Source organism: Gigantopelta aegis, chromosome 12, assembly GCF_016097555.1.
Source record: "Gigantopelta aegis isolate Gae_Host chromosome 12, Gae_host_genome, whole genome shotgun sequence".
Lineage (NCBI taxonomy): Eukaryota > Metazoa > Mollusca > Gastropoda > Neomphalida > Peltospiridae > Gigantopelta > Gigantopelta aegis.
This window is the reverse complement of record NC_054710.1, coordinates 22,324,677-22,346,903: the sequence shown is the minus strand read 5'-3', so window position 1 is coordinate 22,346,903 and position 22,227 is coordinate 22,324,677. Positions and strand designations below refer to the sequence as shown.

General features: G+C 41.2%; 1 protein-coding gene across 1 annotated transcript; it reads right to left on the bottom strand.

Moving 5' to 3' along the window:
- Positions 1-9,911: 9,911 nt before the first annotated feature.
- On the bottom strand, positions 9,912-22,131 carry LOC121386624 (BTB/POZ domain-containing protein 6-like). The gene is made up of 3 exons (XM_041517590.1): positions 22,014-22,131; positions 11,687-11,974; positions 9,912-11,355 (listed from the first exon to the last, which is right to left on the bottom strand). Exons 2-3 carry the CDS (start codon positions 11,965-11,967, stop codon positions 10,281-10,283), a joined length of 1,356 nt encoding a protein of 451 aa, XP_041373524.1. The 5' UTR covers positions 11,968-11,974; positions 22,014-22,131; the 3' UTR covers positions 9,912-10,280.
- Between the last annotated feature and the right edge of the window lie 96 nt (positions 22,132-22,227).

The following is a 22,227-nucleotide window of genomic DNA, read 5'->3' as shown; positions in this document are numbered from 1 at the left end:
AGAGAGAGAGAGAGAGAGAGAGAGAGAGAGAGAGAGAGAGAGAGAGAGAGAGAGAGAGAGAGAGAGAGAGAGAGAGAGAGAGAGAGAGAGAGATGGAGATGTATGACCTACTAAACCCTCCCCACTTTTGACTGTACGCCCTAGTCTAGTAGTTTTATTATGTATAACCAGATAGTCAACGGTTCCCATAGCGTCAACACTAAGTAACAGACTTAAAGGTCTGATAACCTATTATTTACAAATAAAAGTAAGAAATACCTTTTAGCTCACAGTTGTCGAATGTCTCGCTTTGTCGCTGAATACTTCCTTGTACGTGACGTGTTACTTTTCGTGGAAGATCTACTTTCAGTATAGAACAAACTGTTCTAAGCGAGACAACTCCAGTTTACTTATATACAGCTAGGCACACTTGCACATAACGAGGAATCTCAATAACGATCCCAGAGTCGTATCCAGCGAGTGCGGGGAGGGGCAGAGGATCCCTCCCCCTAAAATATTTAAGTGCCTACTTTTTCCCCCTCTTTAATACCCCCCTCGTCCCCCTTATTAAGATGCCTTTTTTAACGAGTTCTTTGTTGTTTCTAATTGCTTTGCCCTTTTATCGAGTTGTTTGTTTGTTGTTTCTAATTGCTTTGCCCTTTTAACGAGTTGGTCCAAGTCCCCTTATTGTTTTATTTTCCAATCGGAGCGTCGGGGAGTGAAGCGGAATGTAAGGCAATGACGCGCGGTCACTCTACGATCGATCCCTGTCGGAGGGCCCGTTGAGCTATTTCTCGTTCCAGCCAGTGCTCCACAACTCAGATGCGTGTCCAGGGATTTTAACAGGGGTGGGGGTGTAGACTGTGGCGTGTGAAGGTTATAGGTCGAGACATGCTTCTCTGGAAAATATATTACAAACAAAATTGCTTAGGCGAGGGGGGAGGTCGACCTCCAAAACCCACTACCTGCACACGCGTCTACAACTGGTATAACAAAGTCAATGGTATGTACTAACCTGTATGTGGGATAATGTATAGCCTATATGAGACCCCTTGCTGCTAATGGAAAACAGTTTTCTCTCTAAATACCACTGTGGTCCTGAATCGTATGTCCATATAACCGTAACAACATCGCTAGTCCGCCGCCGCAATGTCACAATCGTGGCCCTCAACATCGCTAGTCCGCCGCCTCAATGTCACAATCGTGGCCCTCAACATCGCTAGTCCGCCGCCCCAATGTCACAATCGTGGCCCTCAACATCGCTAGTCCGCCGCCCCAATGTCACAATCGTGGCCCTCAACATCGCTAGTCAGCCGCCCCAATGTCACAATCGTTCCGGCGGCCCTGTTATCTGCGCAATATACACAATGTTATTTCACCTACTAGGACTAATCAGTCAAGTAGCTTTGTGCTTGAAACGTGTGCAGAACCTTAGCCCGAGTACTCTACCGACAGATATGAACATAATGTGTGTGTGAGTTTGTTTGTGTGTGTGTGTGTGTGTGTGTGTGTGTGTGTGTGTACAAGCATGTGTGACCTTCAACCACTGACCTATCGAGGTAAGAATCACCATAAACCCACCCACTTTTGACTGTACGCCCTAGTCTAGTAATTTTATTATTTACAACAGCCAGACAACGGCTCTCATAGCGTCAACACAAAATAACACACGCCATGTCTGATAACATTATTTACAAATAAAAGTAAGAAATACCTTTGAGCTCTCACAGTTGCCGAATTTTTGTTTCGCTTTCTGGCTGAATACTTCCTGGTATGTGACGTGTTACTTTTCGTGGAAAAGTACTTTCAGTACAACAAACTGATCTAAGCGAGACAGGTCAGGTCAGAGTGTTTCAAGGGACATCCCTGAGTTTTCTTCAGTTTTAAAGATGTTAACAACTAAAAAAATATTTCTACGATTAAACTTACATATTAAATATATTATCTTGTTTAGAATATTAGACGTGTTTCTGATCGTTCTAATATTTGTACGAGGTTAATTTTCATTTTATTTCCTAAAAAATTTTTTTCAGTACGTACGAACTTATTTGAAGACAAAATCCATTCTGGGCTTCTTAAAGATATTGAAACGCATTGAAAATACAGACAATGATATTCTAAACAAGGAAATATATTTAATATGTAAGTTAAATATTTTATTAGCAGCAAACTCGGGAATGTCCTTTTGACGTGCACATCCAGAGCAAGGTGTTGTTGTGCACGCCTGTCCTGGGCACAACTCCAATTTACTTTGATAGAACCAGAGACGTGTGTGCACATAACGTGGAGTTTCAATATCAGTCCCAGAGGCGTATCCAGCGCAAGAAGGGGGTGGGAGGAGGGGGCAAGTATTCAAATGCCCATTTCTTTCCCTCTTATTATTGTTTTGTTTGTTTCTCCGTTAGGATGCACTTTTAACGAGTTGGTCGATGTGCCCGATTTCCGTTAGATTGCCGCCAGCCCCATCCCCATCCCACTCTTCGTAAAATATGTCCTGTGTCCCATGTAATTGTTTTATCTTGCAATCGGGGGGTGGCGGAGTGGAGCGGGACGTAAGCCAATGACGTGTGGTCGCCCCATTCCCATCCCCCTCTTCGTAGATTGTGGCGTGTGAAGGTTATAGGTCGAGATATGCTTCTCTGGAAAATATATTAAAAAACTAAATTGCATGGGTGATGGAGGGGGGGGGGGGGGTATAACAAAGGATAATGGGTCGACCTCCAAACCCCACTCCGGTATAACAAAGGCAATGGTATGTACTAACCTGTATGTGGGATAATGGGTCGACCTCCAAACCCCACTCCGGTATAACAAAGGCAATGGTATGTACTAACCTGTATGTGGGATAATGGGTCGACCTCCAAACCCCACTCCGGTATAACAAAGGCAATGGTATGTACTAACCTGTATGTGGGATAATGCATATAAGAGACCCCTTGCTGCTGATGTAAAACAGTTTTCTCTCTACTTACCACTGTGGTCCTTATTCGAATGTCCATATATAATTAAAATGTGTTTCGAGCGTCATTAAAGAAAAAAGAAAACAATTTCTTTCCTTTTTCCGATCGAATTAAATGTTTTCCTAATCATGCCACCTGCTGGATAGAATCTAAAAAGCAAAACTGGTTACTCCAACATGTTGATATCTTACACTACACGTGTTAAAATCTTGAAAAGAATATAAGAAATTAAATAGTTCTTCAATGTCTTCATTCTTGTTTAGGTTTACTGATTTTCTGTGTATACGAGATTCATTGTAGGAAGAAACAATTGACATAAAGGTTCCCAGAGACGTGTTGTCAGGCCAATTCTGTGTTGTATATCAACACCACAAACCCGTTCCTGTCCTCGACGGAGAAGCCGGCATGGGGCGACACCTGCGCCCAAGACAGGCGTGCGCTACAACAGGTTGCTCTGAATGTTAACCCTTTAACCTGACATGACCTGACTTTGGAAAATATTCATTTGGGGCAAATAATTTGAGAAATAATTTTAAAAGATGTGTTTGTAAAACTTAAGGTAATAAATAAAATTATTAACTTGTAAACCCTTTAACGTGTTACATTAATGATTTCTCTTAAACGATATGTGAGGTACCAAGCATTTTATTGGTGTACTTCCTGGGTGTTGATACGTTGCTTTTATCAGTTATAGTATAACACACGTTAACATTATCGGCAACGGGAATTGATATGGTCCATTGGAACCTGTTTTGTTTTGATTCAGTATTTGATACCTATATCTATATCTATCTATCTATATCTATATCTATATCTATATATCTATCTATCTATATCTATATATATATATATATATATATATATATATATATATATATATATATATATATATATATACACACAAACACACGCACAGTCGAACCTGTATATAACGGTCACTCGAAACATCTGGCACAAGTGGCCGTTAGGACAGGTTGTTGTTATAAACAGGTAAAGAAAAACACATAAAATAATTTACTATAAAAAACCCACTACTAAATTGGAATGCATAACGTATCAACAATCGTCAACAATAATGAGACAGAGAGAGAGAGAGAGAGAGAGAGAGAGAGAGAGAGAGAGAGAGAGAGAGAGAGAGAGAGAGAGAGAGAGAGAAACTTAATTTTTACGACATAAAAAATGTTATTTAAAGTTTTGTTGAAACTAATTTTTTTTTTTTTTTTTAAACAAGTCATTTTATCTTTAATTGCTTTCAGCTGTATTCTGTTACCTATTAAAGGTAAAAAGGCTGCAGTTAAGAAATCATTATCCATTAACAAAAGTGTCAGTTACCGATATATAATGGCTGAACAAACATGGTGGCAGATTGTCACTTCCACTACGGCTAGCGATGAAGCAAGACGTGTGCGCCTGCTCTCTTGAGTTACCCCCCCCCCCCCCACATGGGGGGACTCATAGCCAGTTACGGAGTGTTGTTAGAATACCGCGTCACGTACACCGGGCCACGGGCAACCGTGACCTTGGTGTACGGTGACCCGGTCAGGAAACCACCGAGGAAGAGAGGAAGGAGGAAGACGGACGCGCCAGGGACGGACCGGGGGGGGGGGGGGGTACAAAACCGGCAGCTCAACTGCCGGCGGCGGCCCCTTACGTTGGACATCCCCTGCACCGATCTACACCGGGGAAACCAGAGGATCCAGCTCAGCCGGAACCAACAGTTGAACCACCAAGGGCAGACCTTAACCAGGCGGTTATGGAGTCGACCCCACAAACTCCGCTGAACTCAGCTTCCGGGACTCCTGTGATGCCACCTCCACCTAGGAAGAGTGCCGCAGTCGAGTCCCAGGCCCGACCGGTAGCCGTTGCCAAGCGGAAAGCGATTGCGTCACCAGGAGACCAACCAGTCAAGCCAGGACCCCCGACGCAACCGCCGAAGCCTGTTGTTGAAACTGAGGAGCAGTGGTCACTCAAGGCCGGCAAACTACCAACGCGCTACTCCCAGTTAGTGAAGACCAACATCGAGGACGTCCGGAGCCTATTTACTCAACCGAAGCTCAGCGCTTTCATGCCATTACCAGCAAGCCCGTCAGAGGGAGACTTCTGCGTGCACAGCGTCACAATGCGGGATGGCCGTGGAATCTGTCTCACCGTACGCCGGAGTGGGAGCTACAACCAAGCACTGCTACTCCCAGAAATGGACAACCCGACCCTCCATCGAATCATCAAAATCGTAGCCGGGAAAGAGTATCGAGCACTAGCCAAGTCGATAGCAGGATCCACTTACCGGCCAGGCATCCCGCATTTTGACGCCTCCAACTTCATCGGCTCACCGTGACGTCCTCCCCTTTGCCAACCTCCTTCACCTCCGTGAGTACCAACCTCTTTTTTGGGCTAGTTAGACTTAAACGTTTTGGAAGCAGTTCAAAATTCTTACGTTTATTTTTGTATAAGTAGTCTAACGCATTTTACTTTGGCGCCCGTTCAATTGCTCAAAATCACCGTAAAACCTTTTGGCTGAGCAGTCTTAACTATTTTGGGTTAAATTTTAGAGTCCGGACATGTTTTTGGATGCAGTTACTCTTTGTAGACTTAGGTAAAATACAGGCTTCACCGAGGAATTGAAATTCAGCCAATCAGAGCACGGCTCCCACTCGGTGTACTTCAAGTTTACGAAGTGTCTGCTATTTGGTCCGCGCTCGCGTTGACCTTACTAAATGGCTTTCTTCCAAATTCCGCCCACTTCAAACTTACCCCCCCCCCCCCCCCCCCCCCCCCCCCCCCCCCCCCCCCCTGCTCCGGAGTTAGTCACTGGCGAAGTCAGAGGCTAAATCCGTGGTGGGCGTGAACCTTCGTGGATAGGGGCACGTAAAAAGAGTTGCCAGTTTCCAGATTGTCGGAACTGCTTGTCTGACTAGCAGCAATAACACACCTAGGAATATACGACCTTGCTGTGTTGACGAGTTGAATATATACGTAAGTTCAATGCAAGCCTTACTTCAACCAATAACAAGTCGCCCTGTAAATTAAATGACCGAACATATACACTGAAGCATGCATCTAATTTACCGGCCTCGGTGGCGTCGTGGTTAGGCTGGTAGGAACTGGGTTCGGATCCCAGTCGCAGGGCGACCAACTTTCCGGAATTTTTAACCCATATCCGGAATTCCGGAATTAATGCCAAGTATCCGGAATTTTTTCAAAATTCGCTGTCATTTTTTTTTTTGGGAAGCAGCCATTTCTAAATATATTTTTAATTTTCTATTTTTTTAAATCCCGAGTTTATTCAACAGAGTTTATCATTCTGCATTCTCCATTGCAACCTGAACTTGGTATTATCGACTGTTTCGTGCTATTACTAAGACGTTTGTCTATTGGCTGTATTTGTTAACAGCCGACCAATGAAAATGTTTTTGACAATCGAGTAAATTGAAGCCATGTAAGAAATTTGTCTTACTTGCTATGTCGTTTATGTATTCATTTTAAAGATGTTTCAAATATCATATAGTAATTACTACGGGGCAGACATCGGTTCTATGGTGATGTTGCAACTTCGTCACGGTGTGTAAAAACCTGAACATATAACAGAACACTTGCGATCGCACGAAAACAAAAGAAACTGATCCACAATTCTCTTCTTAAATTCTTTTCGTATGCTTTCACGTGCAACATTTCACAAAATACTATTTGGCTACCAGTCATTTGTGACACATTTATGACATTAATATTAATTAATTAATATACCTACCGATCTTGTTTTATTCAAGTAAGTTAAACTAAATTTTTTACAAACCATTGCTGAATTTTGTCGCGAAAAATTAAACTCTAATAGTAATGTAAGCGTAATGCAGAATGATAGCCAGTCTAAATGTGGGTACCAGACGTTTCGTCCCCGATTCTGTTAATCGCAAATTAGTTCGACCCCACTGATGAAATAGCGCAAATGTGGCAATGTACCTACATAAAAATAACATTGGTCCCATGTTTGTCACTTTATTACTAATCTGTAGGTGGGAGTGAAACTGTACTATACTATTTGCTATTAAAGTGGGGCTTTTATGGGGGGGGGGGGGGGGGGGGGGGGGGGGGGGGGGGGGGGGGGGGGGGGGGTTTGGTGATGATTTTTGATGTTTGGTCTGTGTTTGCGCGTGTTAATTGCTGTACTAGGTGTAGTAACTTTATTTACACTGATGAATACATTTAGCATGTTTTACTAGACAAGCTATAATGTAGAGCTGTGCTTAAAAAGGAAGTTTAAAAGTTCTGCCACTTATGTGGATTGATTTATACTCTTATTATTGAATACATATCATTCCAATAAATAATATAATTTTTTTTTATTATGTATCTCGTTGGTTGTTGTTATTGTTTAAATATGTTAAATATGGTGCTGTTTAAATTATTGTTTATATCTTTTAAAATGGCGTTTTTGCGTGCTTTAAACTATTACTTTGAAAGGGGCGTTCGCGTGCTTAAAAATGAAAATACCAGAAAATTCCGGAAAAATATTTCCATTAGGTTGGTCGCCCTGCAGTCGAGGTATGGGATTTTTAATCCAGATACTGACTCCAATCCCTGAGTGAGTGCTCCGCAAGGCTCAGTGGGCAGGTGTAAACCACTTGCACCGACCAGTGATCCATAACTGGTTCAACAAAGGCCATGGTTTGTGCTATCCTGCATGTGGGAAGCGCAAATAAAATATCCCTTGCTGCCTGTCGTAAAAGAATAGTATATGTGGCAATAGCGGGTTTCCTCTAAACAACAGTGTAAGAATGACCATATGTTTGACGTCCAACAGTCGATGATAAGATAAAAAATCTATGTGCTCCAGTGGTGTCGTCAACTAAAACAAACTTTATTTTTTTGCATCTAATTTATTTCAACTTAAGTACGGTAAAACAATAACTTTATATTGTCACGGCTAATTTATTTCAATTTACTTCAAAGTACGGTAAAAACAATAACTTTATATTGTCACGACGGTCAATACATGCAGGTACGGTAAAACTTAAGTGACGGCGCAGGTATATATCTTGTGACAGTTAAGGCAAGTTCAACTGTTAATTTTGGAGAAAAAAAACAATAGTGGTCATTGTAATTTTGTGGCCGTTATAGCAGGTTCAGCCATTCATTATTGTCCAAAAATAGTGGCCGTTGGCCGCAATGAACAGGTGGCCTTCCTCTATTTAACAGTCATTGTACAATTCGATTAGTGAGCCGAAATGTCAAGTAGGGTAACAGGTCGTGACAGGTGGTGTGTGACGGGGGGAAGGAGTCAACACTTACATATTTAAACAGAATGTTATTGAAAGAGGGTGCTGTCGGGTTTCTTCTCGTAGTGCATGTATTAGTGGTTGATATGTGAAATATTTGTTGTCAGAGAACTCACAAATGATCTATGTTATGGTATTTAGTGTCGGACGTAGGGCTAGTGTTGTATTAGAGCGGGAATCGTTGCCTACCCGGTGGTAGGCAGCCATTCACTGACTTCGCAATATAGTTATATCTGGCTGAGAGAGCGATCATAACCGTCTACATGTCCGTGTAGCTCTAGAACGGCAGAGTACCCGGGCTATCGATTGACATGCATCCCACATAACTATCACACATAAGTATCCCTCATAAGTTTTTCCCATCCACTGAACGAAATCAACATGTTTGTACAATTGATCCAAAATGTTGTTGTTTGGGTTTGTGGGTGTGTTTTTTGTCTTTGTTTTTTTTTTGGGGGGGGGGGGGGGGGGGGGGGGGGGGGTGTTTTCATTATCCATTAATATATTTATCACCATCCACAAGAACATACCTTAAAATGGTTAATGCTAACAGTACAGTTTACCTATCACTTTGTTTTGTTAAAATACGTAAATAAAGACATCCTATAACTGATTTGGTGATTGAGGAGTCCGATGGGTAGCAAATCCGGCTACGCTATTCCGGTCATATAAGGACAAGGACCTTTATATATAAAATCCGATTTGTATTTTCATTTGAGCGGTACCCTCAATCCAACGAGGGGGGGGGGGGGGGGTCCGTCCCCTCGACCCCCCCCCCCCCCCCCCCTTGCAACAGGCCTGAAAATCTAGTGACGGGAAAATGTTTATAGTTTACCACCAGATCTGGCATATAGTTATTCAAGCAGAAGTGGTCACCAACAGTATAGTGGGTTAGTCACCGGAGGCAGAAGTTAGATGGCATATGTCACTGAAGTTCGATTTGCCACCAACAGATCTGGTGAACACCAGATCTGGGGTATAGTTATTGCAACAGAAGTTAGATTTGTCACCACCAGAACTGGCGAACACTGTTGTGTAGTTCACCACCAGATCTTAACTTTAATAGTTTACCAGGATTTAGAGTTTACTTAGTAACCTTCATTAGCGATTTACTTACATAAATAAAGCAAGGACAAACTTAGGAATTTAGAAAGAGGTTTAGTTGAATAAAGTCAAAACAAGGACACACTTGGGAACTTAGCATTTACTAGTAGAAATAAAGTTTACTATTTAATTATAAAGTGTATTTTGTGTTCATTTTCATTAAAGTGTTTATTAATGGAAGTTTCAGGTTGATGACTCGAGCAAACGAACCCTGATACATTTTATCTGTGTAATCACACTCGCAGGGTGTGTTTGCGACATTATTATATGCATAAATCGTTTATTATTGAAAAAGTAGGTAATTCGCATTACAGTTTTGGGTTTCAGTTTTGAATAGTGAAAAATACATATCGAAGTTCTCTTTTTGTCATTTTGAAACACTCCATTTATTTTCATTTTAACAGCATGTTATTTAATTGTGATTACTCATGATTTATTACACTTTATGATTATACTAAAGCAACATCATTTTCTAAATTTCTATTACACACACACACACACACACACACACACACACACACACACACAGGACACACACAGCCACACACATGACTAGGCAAATACACACATACATACATATACACACGCACGAACGCACGAACGAACGCACACACACACACACACACACACACACACACACACACACACACACACATACACATGCGCGCGCGCGCCTTGTAAAGCAAAGTATCTAGTTAGTTTTAAACTGTACGCCACAGCTTTTTTTTCAATATTCTGCAACATAAATGTACTGTGTAATCGTTTCGTTTGACTGTTAATTAAACAGCACACACGAAGGTAAGCAATTCAGTGTTCCGACTTCTTCACCGACAGAAGATTAAAACAATAATTATGCAATAGGAATTTCAAATTCAGCAATCACGGGATCTGTTCTGCATCAACATCAGTCCAGATACCCCAGACAGTAAGTTTGATAGTCCTGAATATACATCTCCAATATGTCGTCTTAAACTAGAAACAGTAATCCAGGAATCTGTCCACTGTTAACACTGGTGGCATTAGATTCCTTACTGCTGTGTCTTGATTTCTTGTAATCAAAGAAAGAACAAATGAAGTCGCCGTCATCTACTCTGGATCTACCAGACACGCCACTGTGTGTGTTTGGTCCTGTGATGTTTACAATCAGATTGTATTTCTCATCTTTGACCAGCTGTAGAGCACGTGCAAAGTACACGTCATACGTCTTAGTGTCAGCTACAACAGTTTGTGTTATCTGTGATCCTTCCACCAGTTCATCTGTCGAGGTTTTAGTTACGAACGCTTTGATATCATATGTTTGTGACGTGTTGTCGTGTGCACTGTATAACTGTAATCCTGCAAGTGATGCATCGGTATTGATGCAAAACATGATTCCATCATCGTATATCCCTGGGCATGACCAACTATCCCTACCCGTCACTTTTTTCAACCGTCGTATAATCCTTTGTTTTGTTATCCCTGTAGGAGTCAACTTGTTCCTCTGGTTCGAGTTGAAAGGTGACACATCTTTGCCAGGACACCAAAAATACTTCATTATCTTATTCTCTTCTAACGCTGTCAGCAGTTCTGTCGTCGAAACCGTTTCAAAGAAATATTTCTGAGACATCAATGGATACCGCACGTGCAGCACGGCATCTCCAAGAGCATCTCGTCTGTTCTGAGGAGTTACCTCCCTTCCCTGACTCTTGCACGCGCTCTCACTCCAAGACAGAACAGATTCAAACACCGTCTCCTCGTTCGCTATCAGCTGATCTGACTGTATGACGTCACTCAAACAGCCCCGACACAGGTGAACAACATCACGTGACTTCAAAGAGGCGTCCCCGTTGTTTCTAATACAGCTCAGAGCTTTTTCTTTGAGATCTTCTTCCTCGTAGATATGAGCCTGTTCCAAGATGAAACACGCATTCTTTGACGTCATTGATGTCTCTAAATATGTCAGACATTTCTCTTCTAAAGTGTTGACGTCATACTTCTTCGATACATATAACAAGCCAATGACATTGTTACCATCCGTGATGACGTCATCGGTGTACAGGAACCTGTACAATAAAATTATATTTTATTTCATGTGAAGAAAAAGGAATGCCATATTTTATATAAGCAGAAACACTGAAACAGAGACATAGAGACACAGAGCGAGTGTGTGTGTGTGTGTGTGTGTGTGTGTGTGTGTGTGTATACATGTACGTTCCCACATTCAAAACGACATTTTTATAGTATTATTAATATTGCTATTAAATATCATACTATTTAGTTTGTATTTGTCTTAATTTATATAATTTGTATAATGCACCAACTGATCAATGTTCTATTATAATGCATCATTCGCACTAATGTATGTATTTTTTTGTAATTGGATATGGTTCTTACGTCAAAAACTGCTCAAAGATATCAGGATCTACTTCCGGGATCACAATGCTGCCCTGCTCAGCCATGGGTCCAGTCAACATCGCCTCAAAGACGCGGCTACGTGAACACAGAATCAGTTTGTGAGCCTCGATGGACTTCTTGTGTTCACCCACTTTGAATGTGACGTCACACATAATCTTGTGGTCACGTGCGTACACCAGACTTTGAGAGAGAGATTTTCCTCTCTGCCAGCTCTCAATAAAATCCGACTCAGTCTGACGAGCTATTTTCTTCTCCTCCATCTTGTGTCTGTAAATGCATATAGGGGACATTCAAATATTATGCAACGCTCGAACAGGTGGGTGGGTGTAGGTATGTAACAGCGTAACGTAACACGTTTTATTACTAAAATCTTTTATATTGTATTTATTTATTTTATAAACGATCTGTCACGGCAACAATATTTAACGTAGGTAGGTAGGCATATACATACAATATATAAGAGTGATAAATCGAGTTGAAATGCGTATAGATCTGCAATTTCATTAAATGACAAAACAGTAAGTTAAAATTGTATTACGCCCATCGCATGACCTGTTTGTAAATGGGATTGGGTGTCTGCAAGTTTTACGTGATATATTTTGGGCGTGTATGGTCCAACGTTACCGAGCGTTACGGGGGATGGGGTGTCTCCAAGTTTTACGTGATATATTTTGAGCGTGTATGGTCCAACGTTATAGAGCGTTACGGGGAATGGGATGGGGTCTAATTTTGACAAAAAATATAGCCTTATCAATATTTTAATGGCACCATACTGCAACTGCTGCTACTGTTGCTCTAATTTTAGTAACAAAGTTACAACAATTGCTAATCTGAATTTAATGTACTTTGTCACAACTACTCTCTCTCTCTCTCTCTCTCTCTCTCTCTCTCTCTCTCTCTCTCTCTCTCTCTCTCTCTCTCTCACACACACACACACACACACACACACAAATATTACCCCTATGATCTTTCAATATATTATCATGCATATCTACAATACGATAGAGATAACAGCTCTACTGGTAGTAGTACTACTATACCAAGTAGCCTTGCTCTTGAAAAGTATGGAGTACTTTAGCACAAGTATATCTGTAAATCTGTACCCTAACCGCACTCGTGAGACGCGAGCAATGCAAGCGACAATATTTATATTCTAATCGGGCAACGGGCAACTCTTTTTACGTGCCCCTATCCACGAAGGTTCAGGCACGCCCGCCACGGATTTAGCCTCTGACTTCGCCAGTGACTAACTCCGGAGCAGGAAGGGGGGGGGGGGGGGTAAGTTTGAGGTGGGCGGAATTTGGAATAAAGCCATTTAGTAAGGTCAACGCGTGCGCGGACCAAATAGCAGACACTTCGTAAACTTGAAGTACACCGAGTGGGAGCCGTGCTCTGATTGGCTGAATTTCGATTCCTCGGTGAAGCCTGTATTTTACCTAAGTCTACAAAGAGTAACTGCATCCAAAACATGTCCGGACTCTAAAATTTAACCCAAAATAGTTAAGACTGCTCAGCCAAAAGGTTTTAAGGTGATTTTGAGCAATTGAACGGGCACCAAAATAAAATGCGTTAGACTACTTATAAAAAAATAAACATAAGAATTTTGAACTGCTTCCAAAACGTTTAAAGTCTAACTAGCCCAAAAAAAGAGGTTGTTACCTGTCCTAGGAAAGGTTGTTAGCGGGGATGTCGTCACGGAGAGGCGATGAATAGGGACGAGTCCAGATGGGTGAGGGCGAACCGGTTTGCGGACTTGGCGATGCTCTCGGTGATTGGTGGGTAGTCTTCCCCGGCAACGGTCTTGATGACGCGGTGGATGGTCGGGTTGTCCATTTCATCGAGAAGCATCCCTTGGTTGAAAAGTCCCTTCCGGCGAACGGTGAGGCAGATCCCTCGCCCATCGTTTATCGTGATCCTACGCACCGAGAACTCTCCTTCAGTTCGTGGCAGAGGTTGATAAGATTCCGGGGTCGGTCCACAAAGGAGCTGACGGACATCCCCAATGTTAGTCTTCACCAGCCTCGAGTAGCGTGTTGGTAGCTTGCCGGCCTGCAGTGACCAAGGTTGTTCGGAGGGCTGGTCATTCACTGGAGATGAAGTAGGTGGGGGCGGTTGTGTCGGCGGACTTCGCTTGGCTGATTGGTCGCCTGGTGACACCATCGCCTTTCGTTTTCCAACGACGGGCCTGGGACTCTACAGCGCCACTCTTCCTGGGTGGGGGTGGCATCGCTGGAATCCCGGGGGTAGAAGTTATCGGAGTTGTTGGTGGCGATTCCATCGCGGCCCGGTTAAAGACCGTGTCCGCCACTGGCGAGTCGTCAACTGGATCCTGCAGAGCTGGAACAGCTGGCCTCACTGGTGTTGACTTGGGCTTGGGGGGTACAACCGGAAAAGTCGCCGCCGGTAGTTGAGCTACCGGTTTTGACCTCGCCCGGTCCGCCCCTGGCGCGTCCGTCTTCCTCCTCCTTCTCCTCCTAGGTGGTTTCTTCACTGGGTCCCCGTACACCAAGGTCACGGTAGCCCGTGGCCCGGTGTACGTGATGCGGTATTCCAGTAGTGTCCCGTATGAAGCAATGAGTTCCCCCAGGTGGGGGGGGGGGGGGGTAGCTCGAGAGAGCAGGCACACGCAACTTGCTTCATCTTTGCTAACTTTCGGAATGCAAGAATCGAATGCAAGAATCGAATGATATTCTAATCAGACGCGACCATAACGACAGTCCTTTTTATAAAAATTGTTATCAACAGTGGAAACCGCCAAGTAAAAGTTGTTTGATTGGTTAATATATGTGTGTCGCTCGACGACATCAATTTGTCGCGCCGTACGCGTGCGGTTAGGATGCAGCAACTAAAATCAATGGTTTCTAAAAACATTGCCCGCATCGCTCGCGTCGCACGCGTCCGGTTAGAACATTAACGTGCTCACGTATTTTACGAGTGTTAAAATCAACAAATGCAAACAAAATATTGTTTCATATGAAAAGTGAAAAAAGTTAGTCTGTTTTATTTAACGACACCACTAGATCAAATTAATTTATAAATAACAACTATTGGTAACAACTATTTGTAACTTCGACATATAATCTTACAGAGGAAACGGGCGCATGTGCATAGCGAGGGTATTGAAGGTCGAAACCCATCTCTGCCCAAGGTAAAAAAAAAATTAAATTAAAAAATCCGGTGGAGCATGACTTGACCCATTATAAATTTCGCTAGCCACAGTTTATAACTCCAAACCACCCCCCCCCCCCCCCCCCCCCCTAAAATTCCTGCTCGAGTGAATAGAAAACCAGCAACATTTTTATAACGGTTATATGCAACATCCCACAGACAGGATAGGACACACTATGGCATCTTATATACCAGTCATGGCGCACTGGCTGGAACAAAATCCACCGACCGGGATCGATACAAGACCGACCGCGCATCAAGCGATTGGTTTACCACTGAGCTAGTATGTCCCGCCCCTGGAAAGTGGGGAAGGTTGAATTTCGTACCCAGTAATAAGTTTTGTTGTTTTGTGGAGGGTTTTGTTTAACAACACCACTGGAGCACATTGATTAATAAATCATCGACTATTGCATGTCAAACATTTGGTAATTCTGACTAAATCAGAGGAAACCCATTACATTTTTTCCTAATGCAGCAAGGAATATTTTAAATGCACATTCCCACAGACAGGAAAGCACATACCACGGCGTTTGTCCAGTTGTGGTGCACTGGTTGGAATGAGTAAAAAACATCAGCTTAATTAGCATGGGATCATTTATATGCACCATGCCACAGACAGGATAGCACACAGGCCTGCTGTGGCCTTGTATATACCCGTAATGGCGCACTGGCTGGAACGAAAAAAAGAAAGTTTTTTTTTTTTTAACAACACCACTAGAGCACATTGATTAACTAATCATCGGCTATTGGATGTCAAACATGTGGTAATTATGTCTCGTAGTCATCAGAGGAAACCCCTGCATGTTTTCTAACGCAGCAAGGAATATTTTATATGCACATTCCCACAGACAGGAAAGCACATACCACGGCGTTTGTCCAGTTGTGGTGCACTGGTTGGAATGAGTAAAAAACATCAGCTTAATTAGCATGGGATCATTTATATGCACCATGCCACAGACAGGATAGCACACAGGCCTGCTGTGGCCTTGTATATACCCGTAATGGCGCACTGGCTGGAACGAAAAAAAGAAAGTTTTTTTTTTTTAACAACACCACTAGAGCACATTGATTAACTAATCATCGGCTATTGGATGTCAAACATGTGGTAATTATGTCTCGTAGTCATCAGAGGAAACCCCTACATGTTTTCTAATGCAGCAAGGAATATTTTATATGCACTTTCCCACAGACAGGAAAGCACATACCACGGCCTTTGATATACCAGACGTGGTGCAATGACTGTAACGAGAAATAGCCCAATGGATCCCAAACTGACCGCGCATCAAGCGAGCGCTCTGCCACTGAGCTAAGTCCCGCCCCTGTAGTTTTAAGATACGTTCACTTAAAGTGACAGTCTAATTGACCAAAATATTCATTGTTCTTGTAAAATGTAATGATTTCACCTTGACATAAATACCCTTATCCTACCCCAAAATAAAACGTCAGCCCATTCCTCATAATTTTATTTACTATTATTTTGGGGGTTTAATTATTATTAAAACATCCAATAAGGATTACCTACAGGTTAAATTTGACAAATAACTGGCTCACATTTTACTGCACGAATATATTTTATGTACTTAATATTGTTTGCATCCTCAATCCTTCCGGTGACGGACAATGGATTATTACTGTACGTAATTTTACTTTTAATCTCTGTCAGGCGCGGATCCAGTGGGAGAGTGCTGGAGGTGCGCATTTCAATGTTATTTAGACATTTTCCGTTACGAAAATTGCCGAAGAGGTTACATAAATTAGGGAACATTCCTTTGACGTGACGTCAACAATGCTTTGACATTTTATTGCGCTTATTGATGAAATAGAGAGAGAGAGAAAAAAAAATGTTTTATTTAACGACGCACTCAACACATTTTATTTACGGTTATATGGCGCCAGACATATGGTTAAGGACCATACATATAATGGGACAGGAAACCCGCTGCCGCCACTTTATGGGCTATTCTTTTCGATTAGCAGCAAGGGATCTTTTATATGCACCATCACACAGACAGGGTAGAACATACCACGGGCTTTGATATACCAGCCTTCGTGCACTGGCTAGAACGAGAAATGGGCCCACCGACGGGGATCGATCCCAGACCGACCGCGCGTCGAGCGAGTGCCGTACTATTGGGCTACGTCCCGTCCTGACGACAAAGATACTACCCACAATCGTCTGAATATAATTCAACTTGAGAAGTGTATGAACACATTACTGTTTGACATTTATAATCATATTTATTTTAAATGTGCTTATTGACGACAAAGAGATAATACGCACAATCGTCTGAATATAATTCAACTTGAGAAGTGTACGAACACATTACTGTTTGACATTTATAATCATATTTATTTTAAATGTGCTTATTGATGACATAGAGATAATACGCACAATCGTCTGAATATAATTCAACTTGAGAAGTGTACGAACACATTACTGTTTGACATTTATAATCATATTTAGTTTAAATGTGCTTATTGATGGCATAGAGATAATACGCACACTCGTCTGGATATAATTCAACTTGAGAAGTGTACGAACACATTACTGTTTGACATTTATAATCATATTTATTTTAAATGTGTTTATTGATGACATAGAAATAATACGCACAATCGTCTGGATATAATTCAACTTGAGAAGTGTACGAACACATTACTGTTTGACATTTATAATCATATTTATTTTAAATGTGCTTATTGATGACAGAGAGATAATACGCACAATCGTCTGGATATAATTCAACTTGAGAAGTGTACGAACACATTACTGTTTGACATTTATAATCATATTTATTTTAAATGTGTATAAATATAAAATATCTATGCATTGATGTAATACTATCTAATGGTCATGACGACTGGTTATAATCGTAAAATTGTTTCGTTAAGAAATCAAAATACGTATTCATACGTTTAATGAATATATAAACAAACTCCGAGAAATATTTGTTTATGTTAAAACATATAAGGACTATATATCTTTAACAAGTATATGTGAAGACAGTTTTGCCAGAAGTTATTATAATAATATAACTTCAATGACCAGATAATAATACAGATGACGACATAAAACGTGAATGAAGTTTACTTCCAATTTACAGTTTTTAAAAATCATAGAAAAAAGGGTATTAATAAATTATAATGTGAAGACTGGCAAATATAAAACTCACGACACTTTAGCACGTGTATCTATAAAGAAAAAAACAATAAACATCAGAATAGCCCTAATCGGAGATAAGTCTTGATTTCTATGCTGCATTTAACCTCATTTGTAGGACTTGTCTAGGAATGTGACCACATTCAGCAAGTCTATCTATACAAACCAACGACACTTTAGCACGTTTATCTATATATACAAACCCACGACACTTTAGCACGTTTATCTATATATACAAACCCACGACACTTTAGCACGTTTATCTATATATACAAACCACGACACTTTAGCACGTTTATCTATATATACAAACCACGACACTTTAGCACGTTTATCTATATATACAAACCACGACACTTTAGCACGTTTATCTATATATACAAACCACGACACTTTAGCACGTTTATCTATATATACAAACCACGACACTTTAGCACGTTTATCTATATATACAAACCACGACACTTTAGCACGTTTATCTATATATACAAACCACGACAGTTTAGCACGTTTATCTATATATACAAACCCACGACACTTTAGCACGTTTATCTATATATACAAACCCACGACACTTTAGCACGTTTATCTATATATACAAACCCACGACACTTTAGCACGTTTATCTATATATACAAACCCACGACACTTTAGCACGTTTATCTATATATACAAACCCACGACACTTTAGCACGTTTATCTATATATACAAACCCACGACACTTTAGCACGTTTATCTATATATACAAACCCACGACACTTTAGCACGTTTATCTATATATACAAACCCACGACACTTTAGCACGGGGTGGGGGGCGTAGCCCTGTGGTAAAGCGTTCGATTGATTGGCGGTCGGTCTTGGATCGATCCGCGTCGGTGCACCCACTGGGCTATTTCTCGTTCCAGCCAGTGCTCCACAACTGGTGTAACAAAGGCCGTGGTATGTACTACCCTGTCTGTGGGATGGTGCATATAAAAGATCCCTTGCTGCTAATCGAAAATAGTAGCCCATGAAGTGGCGACAGCGGGTTTCCTCTCTCAATATTTGTGTGGTCCTTGACCATATGTCCGACGCTAAATAACCGTGAATAAAATGTGTTGAGTGCGTCGTTAAATAAAACATCTCCTTTCCTTTAGCACGGTTACTTATATATAAAAACGCAGGACACTTCAGCACGTTTATCTATCTATCTATCAATCTATATACAAACCCACGACACTTTTAGCACGGCTATTGATATATAAAATCACACGACACTTAATTTAGTACGGTTATTGATATATAAAAACGCACGACACTTTAACACGATTAAAAAACACAAAATCTCAAATTCGGGTACAAATTATAGAGATATTCGGACAAAATGTGCCATCCTGAGGATGTTTTACCATGTATTTCTACATATAAAAATGCGTAGTGATTCGTTTCCAGCACTAGCACTATTTAGCCGTTTCCCCTGCGCGTGCTGTAACCTCACCGTGGTGTAGGGGTGTAACATTCTCTTTGAGAATGGCCAATACAGCACAAAATTGAAATTTTGAGTAAAAGTCAGTATCTATCTGTGATATTTGTATTTTTGCACAGTTCTGTACACTGTGTTTTTGTTTAAATCTTGAATTTTTGTATTGCTGTTGTTTGCATTACCATAATTTGACACCCAATAGCCGATGTATTTTTCGAGCTGGGGTGTCGCTAAACATGCATTCATTCATTATTTAGCGGTTTGGTAGCAATGCTAATACGAATAAATGTTATAATACAGATTCGGGCATTTTCATTAAATTCGGACAAAGAGCTGATTGAAAGCCCGTACGCGTATGATTTTCTCTCCAATTACCACTGTGATTCTTAGTCGAATTTCCATATAACCGTAATTAAAAGTGTTGCGAGCGACATTAAATAAAATATTCCTTTCTTCCTTTTCTCTTTCCGATCGAATTCACTTGTGTTCCTAATCACGCCACCTGTCGGTTAGAATCTAAGGAAACAAACTGGTTACTCAAACACGTTGATGTCTTACACCACACTTGTTAAACTCTTGAAAAGAAGATAATAAATTAAATTCGTCTTTATTATTGTTCAGTTTCACCGAGTTTCATTATGGAAAGTTAAACAATAGCAATGTTACGATAGCAACATCAACACAAGAAAAGAACGGTTGATTTCGCACATAAAGCTAAAGCACTCATATGAGAAAAATGAATCTTGTTACTGCACATATGTATGGTAAAACACGTGAATTATTAAACAGCCGGTTAGTGAAGCCTCGTCTATTTTACCGTACTTACTAAAGGTAACATCACACAGAGCAGTGTTATCGTAACGAATTGTAACATGCAACGCAGTACAAGTAAGTAGTATTGACGTGGGTTGTAACTGCTGATATATGCTCTCTCTCTCTCTCTCTCTCTCTCTCTCTCTCTCTCTCTCTCTCTCTCTCTCTCTCTCTCTCTCTCTCTCTCTCTCTCTCTCTCTCTCTCTCTCTCTGTCTGTCTCTGTCTGTCTGTCGAGGTAAAAAATGAAAACATTTGCGGACATCAAATAGACAATAACATAGCAAATCTAAAAACTCAATATGGTTATGTCCATTGTAAACTGAATCGTTTTTCTACGGAACTAACTTTATATTTGGCATTTCTCTGAAATCATGACACTGATCAACACACTTTTAGTGATGCCCGCAACCAGTGCAACCAGCAGCGAACGTTCGTTTTCGGCCTTGCGAAGAGTAAAAACATATCTACTATCAGTACGTTGCAGAAAAGGTTAAATCAACCGATGGTTTTGTATGTACATGAGGACAGCTTGGATATGAAATCTGTAGGCAGTGCATTTTGCTGTGTTCAAATTCGGAAAATTTTGAGTACCGGTAATGCAAAAAAGAAAACCACAAATGGCATATCTGAGACATCATCGGAGACACCAATCATTAAAAAAGAAAAAAGAAAAAAAGAAAAGACAACAACAACAAAACAACAACAAACAAAGAAACAAACAAAACATGGGTCATGGGTCATGGAAAGAAGCGCCTTCCAGTAGTGTGGCCTGAATGCATTTATACACTTTCAAAAAGGTTTTAAAAATATAACTAAACGCTCCTTAATATTTTACTATATAATTTGCATTTTTTAAAATATAAAATAGCAACACATTTTATCACAATCAAATATTATTTATAATGTCCAGAAGCCATTAACACCGTTATCTACATTTCAAAATTTTCCAGGGGGAGCATATCCCCGGACCCCGTTAGCAAATTCGGGTCACATCGTGGCCTTCAACATCGCTAGTCCGCCGCCCCAATGTCACACTCGTGGCCCTCAACATCGCTAGTCCGCCGCCCAAATGTCACAATCGTGGCCCTCTACATCGCTAGTCCTCCGCCCCAATGTCACAATCGTGGCCCTCAACATCGCTAGTCCGCCGCCCAAATGTCACAATCGTGGCCCTCTACATCGCTAGTCCGCCGCCTCAATGTCACAATCGTGGCCCTCTACATCGTTAGTCCGCCGCCCAAATGTCACAATCGTTCGGGCGGCCCTGCTATATATATACATTGTTATTTCACCTACTAGGACTAATCAGTCAAGTCGAGCCTTATGCTTGATAGTTCACCTACTAGGACTAATCAGTCAAGTAGCCTTATGCTTGAAACGTATGGAGAACCTTAGCCCGAGTATTCTACCGTTTGAGAGCTAGACGGATATTTGGACGGATATGAACATAAAGATAAGAGTACGAGATAGGGGCAGGGTGTGTGTGTGTGTGTGTGTGTGTGTGTGTGTACCAGCATGTATGACCTTTAACCACTGACCTATCGAGGTAACAATCACCACAAACCCACCCACTTTTGACTGTACGCCCTAGTCTAGTAGTTTTATTATGTACAACAGCCAGATAACGGCTCCCATAGCGTCAAAACAAAATAACACACGCCATGTCTGATAACATTATTTACAAATAAAAGTCAGAAATACCTTTGAGCTCTCAGAGTTGCCGAATTTCTGTTTCTCTTTGTGGCTGAATACTCCCTGGTATGTGACGTGTTACTTTTCGTGGAAATGCTACTTTCAGTTAACAAACTGATCTAAGCGAGACAGGTCAGGTTAAGTCAGGTCAGAGTGTTTAAAGGCACATCCATGAGTTTTCTGCAATTTTTAAGATGTTATCAATTAATAAAATATTTCTACA

What these genes read in the sequence shown, in the direction of transcription:
- LOC121386624 (XM_041517590.1), bottom strand. Translation starts at nt 11,967, where the DNA reads ATGGAGGAGAAGAAAATAGCTCGTCAGACTGAGTCGGATTTTATTGAG. An exon ending in ATCTTTGAGCAGTTTTTGAC is followed by an intron (nt 11,356 to 11,686) that starts GTAAGAACCATA and finishes TTTATTGTACAG; the next exon opens with GTTCCTGTACACCGATGACG.